Source organism: Carcharodon carcharias, chromosome 9 (genome assembly GCF_017639515.1).
Source record: "Carcharodon carcharias isolate sCarCar2 chromosome 9, sCarCar2.pri, whole genome shotgun sequence".
Lineage (NCBI taxonomy): Eukaryota > Metazoa > Chordata > Chondrichthyes > Lamniformes > Lamnidae > Carcharodon > Carcharodon carcharias.
The window spans coordinates 139312180-139327239 of record NC_054475.1 but is presented as its reverse complement, the minus strand read 5'-3'; the positions used below and the strand labels follow the sequence as shown (position 1 = coordinate 139327239).

At 39.1% G+C, this 15060-nt stretch overlaps 1 protein-coding gene across 4 annotated transcripts in view; it reads right to left on the bottom strand.

The window, feature by feature from the left end:
- thoc2 (THO complex 2) overlaps positions 1-15060 on the bottom strand; it is a 167655-nt gene that overhangs the window by 93936 nt on the left and 58659 nt on the right. For 3 of the 4 annotated variants that reach the window (XR_005944023.1, XR_005944024.1, XM_041195847.1), the window contains exons 7-11: positions 14452-14585; positions 13600-13766; positions 12232-12324; positions 3454-3609; positions 2371-2543 (exon numbers count right to left, since the gene is read on the bottom strand). Coding sequence is in view for 2 of the 4 variants with exons in the window: in XM_041195847.1 (XP_041051781.1) it covers positions 2371-2543; positions 3454-3609; positions 12232-12324; positions 13600-13766; positions 14452-14585 (723 nt within the window). In the remaining 2 variants the exon portion in view is untranslated. Of the gene's footprint in view, positions 1-2370; positions 2544-3453; positions 3610-12231; positions 12325-13230; positions 13306-13599; positions 13767-14451; positions 14586-15060 lie in introns of those variants that run through there. The other variant, XM_041195848.1, reaches the window with a different exon arrangement.

The window sequence follows — 15060 nt, the reverse complement described above, 5'->3', positions numbered from 1 at the left end:
GACAGGCTGAATGAGTGGGCAAGAGTATGGCAGGTGCAATATAATGTGGAAAAATATGAGGTTATCCACTTTGATAGGAAAAATGGAAATTCAGAGTATTGTGCAAATTGTGAGAGACTGGGAAGTGTTGATATCCAAAAGGATCCTGGGTGTCCTTGTTCATAAATCTCTGAAAACGAACATGCAGGTTCAACAAGCAATTAAGAAGGAAAATGGTATTTTAGCCTTGTTTGCAAGAGGATTTGAGTACAGGAGTAAGGAAGTATTGCTGCAGTTGTATAGAGCCTTGGTGAGACCACACCTGGAGTATTGTGTACAGTTTTAGTCTCCGTCCCTCAAGAAGGATATATTTGCCATAGAGGGAGTGCAACGAAGGTTCACCAGACTGATTCCTGGGATGGCGGGATTGTTCTATGAGGTGAGATTGAGGAGACTGGGCTGTATTCTCTGGAGTTTACAAGAATGAGACATGATATTACTGAAGTGTACAAGATTTATACAGGGTTCCGGAGGGTAGATGCAGGAAGGATATTTCCCCTAGCTGCGGGTGGGGGGAGTTGAGAACCAGGGAGCAGTCTCAGAATAACAAGTAGGCCACTTAGGGCTGAGATGAGAGGGAATTTCTTTAGTCAGAGGGTGTAAATCTTTGGAATTCGTTGCCCCAGCAGGCCGTGGAGGCTCAGTCATTGAGTATATTCAAGGCAGAGATTGACAGATTTCTGCATATTAAAGATATCAAGGGTTATGGGGATAGTGTAGGAAAATTGCGTTAAAGCGGAAGATCAGCCATGACCTCAATCAATGGCGGAGCAGGCTCAAGGGGTGGAATGGCTTAATCCTGCTCCTATGCTTCCACGTTCCTATTTTCCTTAAACATTATCAGACAAATGCCACTGGGGGCTCCATCACTCAACAACATATGACCAGGCTAAAATTATTTAACACTATGTTCTTTTAATGCATTAAATTTAGGTTAAATCATCAGCATTAACAACAACAACTTCCATTGATATAGAGCTGTTAATGTATTTCTTAACTATAGTAGGGCTATTATTTACAGCCATATCTAAATGCACAGAGTAGTATATAAGAGGCTTATAATCTTCAAATGGAAAAACGTCAAGGCGCTTCAGAAAAGCATAATCAAATAAAAATGGATGACCTTCCTTCCTGCACTTCTATGTTTCAATTTCTTCAATGCACCCCTGAATTAGCTCTAGTTAGAACCTCTGATTGTGACCTGTCATTCAGCGTCAGTGTTTACCCTCAAGAGTTTTCTGCAACCAAGTCAAAAGAGAAAAGATCAGGGAAAAAAAATGACCAAAACCTGGAACAAAAAAAAATGACAAAAACATGGAAGTGCAGGAAAAAAGGTCATACATTTAGGAGGGCAGAACATATTGGAGGCTTTGGAGAAGAAATGGAGGTTGGAGATAAAGCCGTTGTTTGCAAAATCAGAGAAATACAGGGTGGGTTTTTGATGTAGGGAGTGACAGCAATGGTTTTCAAATTGAGGGTGACAGTACCCAAGGAGAAGAAACCATTTACAAAGACAAGTCATGGGGATCAGTAAAAGAAGTTGGATGCTCAACAGTTTCGTAGGATTGGGGCCCAGAATGCAAGGGCAGGGTTGAGCCAGAATTAATCAATTAATCACTGCTTTAAAAAAAGAATGCTGAGAGGTTTTGCAACCACTTAAGTGCTGACTAGAGCCAGGACTGGCAGGGTGAAGAAAACGAACACATGAGAGATCACTTAGACGATCTAAGCTTTTCTCTGTAACAGATGGATATGACAGATGCAATGGGTAAAATGGTCGGAGAAAATAACTGCATTTGTTGCAACAAGCCAAGAGGTTACAGCATCACTTAGATAGGAAGTAAAGAAAAGGCATTTTTCTAATATTGCTTTGCCCGCGGTTCAAAATTGCATGTTACCAGTTGTTTTCCTGTGTCATTACACAAGGAGAGAAATAAAGTGATGTGACAGATCATGAAACAAAATGAACCAGGGAATGCAGAAGTTTTACATTTGATTCTTATTTCTATATAAGCTCTTATGTGTATTTATGTTGCAACTGCTTATGCAAACTTGCTGTGCTGTGCTGCTCCTGTGGCCTAACAGTCCACCAACTCTGTCTCATCTCACACATAAGAACAGGGCACTTGGAAAAGTTGCTAAGGGGCAGCCAGCATTTGTGGAATTTTCCCCAAGCCTTACACAGTGCTTTCAAAACTGTGGACAATGACAGGATTTTTTTTCAACAAAACAACATCCTTCCTTTTTTAAAAAAGCTCATTAAAACAGCACAGTAAGTAAATACAACTCCAGAACAAATTGCACTTAATGAGAACCATAAAATGCCTTTACCTTCTATATAAGGGTTCTGTGATGACATGAATCAACTGGCAGAGAGCAAGTGCTATAGATTTGTGTGAGGTGGCATAGAAAGGTGGTATTTGATCCATGATGCACTGTGCATGATACCAATCACCAATCTTTAGAAGAGCTTCTAATAATCCAAGCTTCTGATTATCAGGAGGCTGAAAAGTATTAATCGTTTCAATTTAATACCAAGGGAAAAATCATGCAAAACGATCAAACCGCAATTACAGTTAAGATTTGCTTACCAACAAGAAAAAAAAACCAACCACTGATCAAGTTATCAAGGTTCTCAAGTGGAGTAAACCAAGGATTTCACGGTTCCATCTTCTACATTTTACTTACAAATTTTGCAGGATACATAAAATTATTTTATTTCAAGACCAGGTACACTGTTCCCTCAAACTGAAGCATTAATGCAGCAATGTCAGAGATAAGGGACACTAGCTGAAGCTTTAATCGACCAAACTCTTGATTTTAGTAATAGAGCATTTAGAGGTGTCGCATATTGCCCAATCAAGTGGAAGGAGAGCAAAATGAGGGCGGGTTTCTCATTCAGCCACTATCATCTACTTAACAGCTAACAGAAAGCAACATGCATAATCCTGCTCTGTGCTGAATTAAATGATCTTATCAACATTTATTTCTATTATATCCTGAATTCTCAATCAAAAATGCTGTACACAAAATAAACTTGAACCAACTGCATAACACTGAGTGACAAGTTGTTGGGTCATTAAAATCACCTTGCAAATCAAAATAATTAATAGATTTACTGTGCTTTATTGAATCTCAATGAATATCCAAAAACTGAATTAAATTGAATCAAGTACTCAAAAGTGAACATTCTGAGAAGATAAATGATACAGTTTTTGAATGCATGAACTCTGACTACGCCATTTTGCTTTTCGGTGATCAATCATCACTTTGGACCAAACATTTGGAGCCATGCTGAGTACTTGACTACTTCACATTTGCATTGAAAAAACCACAAGAAATGAGAACAGGTCAAATAACAAGGGTGGACAACTAATTACCTTAGTGAATGATTAAATTATAATTTCAACTCACTTTTTCATTCTTTTCTTCCTCTTTCTCTTTTTCCTTCTCTTTTTCATCTGGCTTATCTGCAGAGAGTACTACCAAAGTAAGCTTCCGTGCAATTTGCTTAGCTTCAACTATTTCACGTTTGTGGTGTTCTAGAATGTTGGCATCCAACGGAAGGAGCTGGAAGAGCAAAAAAAGACAGTCAATTAAAATTACAGTTGTTGAGCTGAATTGCTAATAATGGTGGCAGTCAAAATGAGCACCTGGTGTACCACCACGTCACATAAGATAGAAGGTCCTAGTGGAATTCCACACCTGTGTGTAATTAGATGATCCCATTCATGCAGCATTTGGGGCACGATAAATAGAATTCAGCACCCGTGGCCCAAAATTAGCAAGGGTTCCTGATCACAATTCAATAAGGACTTCAGAAAGCACAAGTGTGAATGCTGAGGCAAGATCTGAATTGGCAATGCCCATTACAGTAAAATAACTATCCAACACTTATTACTACAACAATGGCAAATTGAACATGAAATCTATGTGCCAGCACTTGCCAGTAGAATTGTAACTCAAAATGAGTTGGTATCAGCTCAAAAGGAAGATAGAAAATTGCATGAAAAATACATTCCACAAAGGTACAATGATACCATAAAATAATGTAAATATAAAGTCCTAATAATGTAACAGATAAGAAAACTTATAACATTTTAAAGACCTGGGCTTTTCACTTTTCCCTTCCAATTTTGTGCTTACTTTATGTTTACAAGATCATGTTGCCCTCCTCGCAACTCTCGCCCAACCTGGCATCGCAACAATGTTCAATACCCCTACCACCCCCTCTCCGACAGTGTTCACCTCCCTCGACAATACTCATCGCTCACCACCTTTCCTGATCATACTCACACCTCCCCTACCACCACAATGTTCACCCATCTCTCCCAAATCATCTTCTGGAATCCCTAGTTCCTGTCCAGCTAAGTGTTGGAAGACTCAGCAATGTCAGGAGTGTTGGGGAGACAGGGGGTGCAAATGATCATTGTTCACTTCCCCTCACCCCCTGACAATGCTGGAGGTGAAGTGGGGGAGGGTGAGCACTGGCGGATGCCCAAGAGATGGGGGAGCAGTGTCAGGGGTTGTACAATGTCAGGAGGTGAGGGAGGGTTGGTGACCGTTGTCAGGTGCTAAGCAGAGTTCAACCATGTCAGGGGACTATGGGGATGAGCAACATTGTGGGGAAGGAGGAGGTGTGAAAAATGTCAGAAGGTGAAGGTGAGGGAGGGGGGGGTGAGCACTGTTTAATGGCTGGCACGGGGGGTGATGAGCATCATTGTGGAGGAAGGCTGTGCAATGTTAGAGGCTGTGACAGGAATATTTAAAAACACTAAGTCAAGTAACAGAAGTCAAGGGGTCTATCTTCAGTTCATGACAAGAAAGGGGACACAGCTTCGCTGGAATTATGATCACTACTTGGCCTCCCAATTCTGTTCATCGCTGGATTTAAACTGGAGTCAGAACTGGAAGATGTGAAATCTCCAGCGTAAAATGCTAAGTGGGCAGTTTAAAATCACAGCCAACAGCGGGCACTCCCATTTTGCCACTGGCCCAGGCCGGATGGTCTGTGCCAGAGTGATTTACAGGAGAAATCCAATCAGACTTTGAGTCCATTCCGCCTCACTGCACAGCAATCCAGTCAGTCCATTCTCCCATTCTAACCCTGCAGCCCTGCAAGTGCCAATCCATTTGTTTTTTTAAATCATTCATCATCTCTGCTTCCAGCATCCTCATGCATAAAAAAGTTTTCCCTCACATTTCCCCTTCACCTTTTGTCCAAATCCATAAACCTTGGAAACTATATAAAACATTAGTCAGGCCACAACTTGAGTGCTGTGCACAGTTCTGGTCACCTCATTCTTGAAAAGGGTATAATTGCACTTGAGATGGTACAGAGGAGGTTTACATGAATGTTGACAGGACTGGAAAATTGCAGCTATGAGGAGAGTTTGGATAGGCTGGGGCTGTTCTCCTTTGAGCAGGGATGGAGGGGAGATTTGATTGAGATCTATAAAATTGAGGGGCCCAGATAGAGTGGATAGAAGGGTCTATTTACCTTAGCAGAGAGCTCAGTGCCTACGGGGCCTGGATTTAAAGTGACTGGTAGAAGGATTAGAGGGGAGGTGAGGGAAAGATTTTTCACCTAGAGCATGGTTCAGAAATGGAACTCTCTGCCTGAAAAGGATGCTGAAGGCAGAAAACTTCATATCATTTAAAAGGTGCCTGGGATGTGCTATAATCTGAAGGGCTACAGACCAAATGCTGGAAAGTGGGATTAGGCCAGGTGGCTCATTTTTCGGCCGATGCCGACATGATAGGTCAAGTGGCCTCCTTCTGTGCTGTAAACCTTTTATGATTCTATTCGAACATTCCTACTTTTGTACCCAATGAACTCCAAGGTTCTGTACATTTTGTGAACTGCTCTCTCAAGTACAGCCTGCCACATTATAGGATCCATGTCCCTCCGTCCCTGTGCTCTTTTTAGAGCTGGAATTCAGTATCAGCTATTGAGTCTATTTTGCCCCTCCCTATTTCTTCTGCCAAAATGCAACAACCCACGCTTCTCTGTATTAAATTCCATCTGCCGCCTGTCTGTCCTTTCTATTAGCCTACATACTATTGCAGTCAAATGGCATCATTCTCACCATCAGCCACACCAAGTTAGGAATCATTGTCAAATTTTGAAATTTCACTTGGTACTCCTATATTTTATAGATTCACTGTTTCCTGTCCATAAGCCAATTTTTTATCCAAACTGATGGTGACTCTCCTATTCCACAAGTATCAATTTTATAAACCAGACTTTTATGTGGTACTTCATCAAAGGCTACTTTAAAACCCATATAGAAAATGTCCCTTGTTTTCCGTTCAACCTTCTCTGTTACTTCATTAAAAAATGTAATTAGATGAGTCAAGCATGATCTGCCTTTTACAAATCTGTGCTGACTATCCTTAATTAACTCAAACCTCCCCAAGTGCCTGCTGATTTCTTTTCCCCCCCAATCGTTCCTAAAACTTTACCCACCGCTGATGAGCTGACCAGCCTGTAGTTACTAGGATTGTACCTTACACCCCTTCTTTCATAAGGCTCTCACATTTGCCACTCTCCAAACCTCTGGCACCTCACCTGTATCTGGGCAAGATTATGGCAAGTCCTTATTCTATTTCCACTCCCATTTCCTTATCAACCTGGGATGCAAGCCATCCAGATTGAGCAACTGATCCATTCTAAGCATAGCAGGTATTTCCAGTATATTCTTCCTATCAATTTTCACCCCATCCATTACTGTTACCAACCGATATTTTTTTAGAATTCTCTTCCCTGTTAGACATAGATACAAAGTACTTATTAAGTATTCTCATCTTGCCCTGCACCTCTAAACATTTATCAACCTCTTTGTATCTAATAGAACCCACTCCACTTTAGTACCTTGTTACAATTCACATGCCAGATGATGATTTTTCGGCTTGCTTTTATGCCATTCCACTCTCATTCTCTTTTTGCCAGATATATTTGCTTAATTCTTTATTTTCTTGCACGAACTAGCTTTTCTGATTGCTTACCATGCTGTACTTTACTTTTGATCAACCAATACACCCACTTAACTATACGTCTGGCAAGAAAGTGTGTGTATCAGAAGATCTCAACCATCTTTTCATATCACAGCACACAACTCAAAAATCTCCCAATTCCATAAGCTGACTATATCACATAAAATGTGAAAATAATTCTAAGAATATATACAGACCAGAAAGATTTGAAGTTGCGTCCCTTACATATTGTACAGTAAAATTCAATCAATTCCTAAATAGATCACTTCAAGGTCTACATAAAATTTTCTACTTGGTTAAAAAAGGTAAATGACACTGGTATAATGAGAAGATGGATATGGTTAACACAGATAACAATCCTGAAGTAAGAAATTGGATTAAAATGATCCATCTCAATCAAGTCATTTCCACACCGCCACAAATTTCTTCACATGTACATATTACTTATTACATTGGACTAAATACTAAATCTAAGGTACTATTAAATCTTAAGACATTTATGTCACTAAAATAAAGTTCAAATGACTAATTTATCTATTAACAGCAACATTTCAAAGTGCTTACACAAACACGTGGAATTGCTGCTAGCACAACTTTAATGTCTACTGTAATGTAAAAGCTATGCATCAATTTTGTGAAATATTCACAAGCAAGGAAACCTAAAAAAGTTCGAATCAAGGCTGATGCTCCAGTGCAGTACTGAGGAAGTGCTGCATTCTCCTTTTGGATATGGAAGACATAAAACTGGGGCCCCATCTGCCCTCTCAAGTGAATGTAAAGACGTCCTATAGTACTATTTCAAAGAGTAGGGGAGTTATCCCTGATGTTCAATCAATATTATAAAACAGGTTGTCATATTGCTGTTTGTGGGAGATTGCTGTGTGCAAATTAGCCGCCACGTTTCTTACATTACAACAGTAATTACACTTGAAGAGTGTCTCATTGGTTGTAAAACACTTTGGGATATCCTGTGGTCATGATAGATGTTATAAACATGCAAGTATTCCTTTTTATTGTTATCAATGGTTCTTCATCGTAAAAGCTCACTTATCTGGGAGAACTCAATACAAGTGACTAAAATAGATTTCTCCCTTCAGGAATAGTGAATCACAACTAAACCTATTGTAAGTGCATGAGAAATAAAATGAATGCTTAATGTCAAAATCCCTATGAAAATATTTTACCCTGTGCAAAACTTGCCACATGCCATTATTTGAAAACTGTAACCCAAGGTGTTCCACTGTAACTTTCTTTACAACATATTACTATCTTTTCTAAAGAAACTTTAAAGGCAGTTTTTGTCACCTCATTTCTTTGGGCTCGAGTGGCTCAAAGTCAATTTTTCCAGTGAGTCTCACAGATCAAAATCCCAGTTTCAATCCATCAAATTAAATGATATTGTTGGGGGGTGCAGGCAGGGGGAAAGGTGTTGGCCTCAGCATCACTCATTTAGGAAGTAGTTGATATCATGTGGAGTGAATCAGTTGGCTCAAGTGTTTATGATGTGGCAGATGATGTGTGCCAAGCGGATCAAATCCACAAGGGAAACTTGGTTGCACTATCACAACGGTTTTGCAAATTTGTATTTATTATGAGATGATGTACGCACTGAATTCAGAAGTAATAAGTCCAAGACCTTTAGAGATTTTAAAAATTAAATGAAAATATTTATTAACAAAAGAAAAAAGTTCAAGCACCTGTAAGGCTACAATTACTTACAACTATAATAATTGCTAAAATTCCTAAATCACCTGACCCCCAGCTACATACTCCCTTTAAGGCAACAGTCCAAAATAGATATTACATTTTAAACACACACAGCAAGTTAACAGTGACCATTTGACAGTGGAATTCCAAATGGTTTTTCTCCAACCATAGTTAATTTACATAGCACACTTATGCATAAACGGCTGAAGGTTTCTTGAAGGCTGTTTCACAAACTCCTGTTAGACCTTAGATGTCCTTTTTCACATATCCTTTCTTTCTCTTTTATGTATGTTTCTCTCTTTTTAATATGTAAAGTTCATTGTTCTATATATCTTTGAAACTGTATCTCACCCACAATATGAACAGTATGATGAATAAACGGGAAGGGTTACATCAGTTAGTTAGATGAAAGGAAATTCAAGTGGCAGAACCAATGGGATACATCAAAACATCTTGAGAGGTGAGGGAAGAAAGTCAAGGCTGTTGAATGATTGCTGAGAAATTTTAATGCAACTAATAATTGATGCAGTTCAGAGAAAAAGTCTAGTTAAACATGAGAAAGGAATAGAAGGATATGCTGCTTGGATGGGATGAAATGGCGTGGCTAGCAGCTTTTTAAAAAAAATATTCATTCATGGAAAGGCCAGAATTTTTTGCCCATCCCTCAATGCCTTTAAGAAAGTGATGGTGAGCCATCTTCTTGAGCCACTGCAGTCCTTGTGGTGTAGGTACATCCACAGTGCTATTAGGGAGTTCCAGAATTTTAGTCTGGTGACAAGTGAAGGAGCAGCGCTGTAGTTCCAAGGCAGGATTATGTGTGGCTTGGTGAGAAACTTGCAGGTGGTGGTGTTTACATGCAGCTGTTGCTCTTGTTCTTCCAGCTGGTGGAGGCCACAGGTTTGGAAGGTGCAATCAAAGGAGGCTTTGCAAGCTGTTGCAATGCTTCTTGTATATGGCACACACTGCTGCCTCTGTGCACCAGTGGTGTAAGGAGTCAATGTTTCAAGCGTAGATGGGTTTCCAATCAAGTGGGCTGCTTTGTCCTGGATGACATTCAGCTTCTTGAGTGTTGTTGGTTATGCATTCATACAGGCAAGTGGACAGCATTCCAACACACTCCTGACTTGTGCCTTGTAGGTGGTAGTTAGGCTTTGGGAAGTCAGGAGATAAGTTCACCACAGAATTCCCAGCCTCTGACCTGCTCTGATAGACACAGTGTTTATATAGCCAGTTCAGGTAGGTTTCTGCTCAATAATAATCCCCGAGATGTTGATGGTGGGGTATGCAGCAACAGTAATGCCATTGAACATCAACAGGAGATGCTCAAATTTGCTCTTTTTTGGGAACAGTCATTGCCTGACACAGCTCAAGCCAGAAGATTGCATGCAGGCATGGACTTCTTCAATGTGAAGAGTTTGCAAACAGTACTGAACACTGTGCAATCATCAGCAAACATTCCCACTTCTGACCTTATGATAGAAGGAAGGTCATTGATGAAACAGCTGAAGATGGTTGGGCCTCAGCCATGACCCTGAGAAACTCCTGCAGCAATGTCCTGAGGGTAAGTATCTTCCTTTTGTGCTAGGTATGGCTCCAGCCTCTTGACTTCAGGTTGGCTGAGGCTATTTAATGCCACACTTGGTCAAAGGCTGCCTTGATGTTAAGAGCAGTCACTCTCAGCTCACCTCTTGAATTCAGCTCTTTTATCCACGTTAATTGATTTTGAATCTGCCAAAGAACTCCCTACAAGTGATGTCAAAATCATTAAGTTAAGATTATAAAACTTCCCATGATGGCAAAACTATCAACATCTGGGATTATTCTTAAAGGAAGCAATGCAGTATCAGTTACATTTTGGTCATCAGCAACTTTAATCCCATTTTCTTCTTCTTTCGTGTAGCTATAGGAGCAGAAGCTGTCAACAAATTTTTAATGTCAAGTTCCCTAACCAGTCCATTACCCTGCTGGAGAGCAAATGTAACTCCAGGATGTGGCCCTCAAACTAAGCCAGGGGCAAAATGTTATTATATGCTCCATGATTTGGGCAGATGATAATCGCCTGCTCAAGGTCATGTTATATGGAGAGCTGACCACTGGTAAATGCAAGACAGGGCCCCCACGCAAACGTCTCAAAGACTCCCTGAATAAATCACACTGTGTGCCACATCAACCATCGTCAGTAGGAAATGCAGGCCATAGATCCGCAATGCCTGGAGATGCCACATCAGGAGCGCGACAGACACCTTTAAGAATCAGCGAAGAGGCAGCATGAAAGAGAAATGGAGCGGAGGGATAGATCCAATTGCCCATGTACCTTCACTTGCCCCAGCTGTGGGAGAATCTGACAGTCATGGACAGGCCTGACTAGCCAGCAGCAGGCCTGTAACCAGTGAGAAGAAAAATACAGCCTCGCAAAAAATCTTAGTCTGTGAAGAAATGCTAAGAAAGTTTGGTCAGGATTTCTGTAGTCGCAGACAGGCAAGGTCTTTGTTGTATAAAGGTCAGGCACAGAAAGGGTTAACGCGACTGGATATAATTCTGCCCACACTGTGATATAAAGGAACGCATGACCCGAGTCTAGAGGGGCAATCTTGGACTGGTCAGAGGAGTGTGTAAATGCAAGCATGAAAACAGCTCCGAGCTTGGACCTTACTATATGTATATAGTAACCACAAGTTAATAAACACTTGCTGTTAAACTATACAAGACTCAGAATCTCTTCATGAGACCTAGTAAACTATTCACAACATCTTACAACAGTTTTAAAGTGCTACTTGTATATCAGGCCAGGTCCAGTCCACATTCTATTGCAGGTTTGTCTGTATGCTCCAGGGAAAATTAAAGCCTGGTTGTTGAAATGTTGGATTGGAGACAATGCATTTATTTGGGAGGGTATTTTCTGCCCAAGTTTCCCTCCAGGTTTTATCAGCGTAACGGAGTTGGAGATGTTCAATTCATGCCCAGAGGGCATTTCCTAGTGCCATGTGGCAAGTTGGGGGTTCTTGAAGGTGTCTATGGATGGGGAGGTTCAAGGTGCTGCTGATGAGTTATTTCTCTGCATGTTGCTGCATTTCGTCAAATGGAGGGTGGGATGACATTTGAGAGGGCTGGTAATCACTTAACTCAAACTGATCTCAGAATTCCAGAGATTATCCTCATTATCAAGTGAAGTTGTACCTCCATGTGTTTGGTATGAAGACTCAAAGCCCATAAAGGTGCCTCAATTATTTGCATCCTTAAGGGGTTTTTAATGTAGCATTGTTACCCGTCTTGCTGTTACAATACTGGAACAATTACCTGAGGTACTGATTGGGACACCAATACATGACATTTCAATTCATTATCACATATCTGACTATTATTTTTTGTAGTTCAAGTGAAAACAAGAATTCTTGATGTCAAGTTGGGCACAAAATAAAACTGTACTCCATCTTGGATTTTAGAGAATTGATAAAAATTCATGACATTCTCAATAATTAGTTCACTTACATGCACATAAAGATCATCAAGTTCTATCAAATTGTTTTGTAGTAGTATCGCAGCTACCCGATAAAGTGAAGATGGCGTCTCTCCATTTGGTTCCTTAAATTTAAAAAAAAAGCTTGACTAAGCAGGAAAAACTTGCTTGTTCACAGTACTTTGATTCTTCACTAAAGTTGACAATAAAATTCAAAACATTTATTCAACTCATCTTAAATTAAATTCCCACATTAATTTAAAAGCTTAAGCAATAATATAAAAGTCTACTTTTAGATCATAGAATCAAATTGTAAACTTCAATTTCACATTCATTCAGAACACTGCAGATGACTATTTTTGGTTCAGTTCACTTTTCTTGACATGCACAAGATCAATTAATAAAAAGGAAAAGTAGCCAGAAAGCCAGGTAATATCACGTTTTTTTTATTTGTTCATGGGATGTGGGCATCGCTGGCTAGGCCAGCGTTTATTGTCCATCCCTAATTGCCCAAGAGAAGGTGGTGTGCTGACTTCTTGAACCGCTGCAGCCATGCGTTGTACAAACACCCACAGTGTTGTTAGGAAGGGCATTCCAGGATTTTGACCTCGTGACAACGAAGAAACAGCGATATAGTTGCAAGTCAGGATGATCTGTGACTTGGAAGGGAACTTATGTTCCCATGAATCAGAGGTCACACATTTGGAAGGTGCTTATCATTATTAAATGCATGGTTTCAATCGTGAGAGTGAGACATTGGAACTTCATGAACATTTTTTAAACAAACTGATTTAAGAAACAAACAAGAAAACAGCAATAATTTCTCACATCATGGCCGAACTAAGGCATATAACTGTGCAACTAATGACAAAGTAAACTATTAAATTCTGGTGATAGTCGTCTTAAAGGAAAAACATATCTACTCTAACTCTAACCAAAGGGAAAAGTGCTAAGCAATGTAACAAAAGTTCAGTTAAATGTTATACAACCTTTCAGTTAGACATTTTATATCGTTGAATGCAGGTACTTACCTCAGTTTTGAGAGGCTGTCTTCTCAACACCTTTTCCCACAGTCTAGAACTAAAAGGCATCAGCTGAGCAGTTCTACAGTGCAGGAGGGAGGTGAGAGAATATACCATCAAAACAATAAGTACCTCCAGTCAACATCAAATCAACTTTTTTTAAAACTTAAATGGCCATAAAATATAAAATAAACTATGCACAATAAATAATTTCAAGTTGAAACATTCACAAACAAGGCTCACTGTCAGTATAGAGTTAATCACTATTCAATGTTAATGCTAGGGAGCCATCAATTAACTCAATCACATACCACTATTACAGAACATTTAAGCAAATCAACTTAAACGCTTTAAAAAAAGAATATTTTTCTACAGTACCTGATAAAATTTAAATTTGAAGCCCAAAATATGACAAAGAGTCTGCAGTTCGCACATGTACATGTAAGATTCTATCAAAGGTACAAAAAAGTCATCATGTTCTGGCCTACATTCATAAACTTCTAGGATAATATCCAAAACCCTGTTTGGATCCAGATTAAAGCAACCTAAAAAAAAACCAGGAAAATCTAATTAGTTCAGTTAAAGTTTTGTAATACTGCTACATCTGAATATCGGGTGCATTTTACTTTGAAATAGATATGATAAAAAACGGGAAAAATTTAGTTCCTCAAAAAAAGAAACTACTGAATTATCTTGAGGGCAATTACAAAACTGAAAACAAAAATCAAAAGCAAATAAACTCAGATAAAAATGTTTTTCAGCTTAACAAGTGCCTTGATTCTTCTTGTTATTTGATGGGTATGTTATTTGCAGGGCCAGAACTATTCTATTAGCTAAGCAAAATCTAGGCCTCAAAGGGGATGTCATCACTAGTTAAGCATCATTTATGGTCACAAAATAAGAGGTAAAATTATATAATTGTAATGATAACGGCAGGCTTTATTATATTAATTTTAAAAATATTTTTAAAACAGTTATAACCAAAACAAACAACTCTCTGGTAGATTACACGGTTGATCCTCCATTATCAGTTATTATAGAGGGGACTCATGGGGGATAATCAATGTTCTCAATCAAAATCCCAAACTTTTGGTCCTAAATGTACTGATGCATCAATACCCTAAATAGGGGGAACAAAGACAAGCATAATCCATACAACAAAAGAGAAATAAATTCAGGTTCACATTTAATGATCTATTTCTGAGGTCTCTTTCAGTTGTGCTACATTACCTATAAGTGATTTGATGTTTTCTAGTATTAGGTCACTTGTGAGATTTCCGGATAAGTCTTGGCCCAGCTCAGTAAAAAGCTTTCCATAACCTTCATTTTCTTCTCTTAACAAATTAAACTTCTGCTGCTTATAACTAAGAAAGAAAGTATGTGAATAAGTTATTACAAAATTCCATACATGATCACATACTTGCATTTCTTCTTAATCTTGAGTTCTACTCAGAGGCATGCATACACACAAATCTTAATCAAGTTAAAGGTGTGAGCCTTGGACTCAATCTCTCTAACCAGCTATTGAATATTATACAGCAACAGCCTGAATAACCGTTTTTTTGCCTCACATGCCACAGAAAAATGTTTTATCTTCACCTACTATGTCCAAACAGTCAGTCAAAATCAAAAACATTATGCGGCACATTGAGGTTATAAACCAGTTATACAAATTGATGCACTCCAACAGAGTGCTTCAAATCATATTTGCATCAATACCAATTATAAACAAATTGAAATGGTTCAGCAAATACTGATATTGTTCACTACTTAATAACTAAAGATGCAGTTTCAAATGTGTAATGAATATCGAATTTAACAAACCTGTTGTGGGTTCTC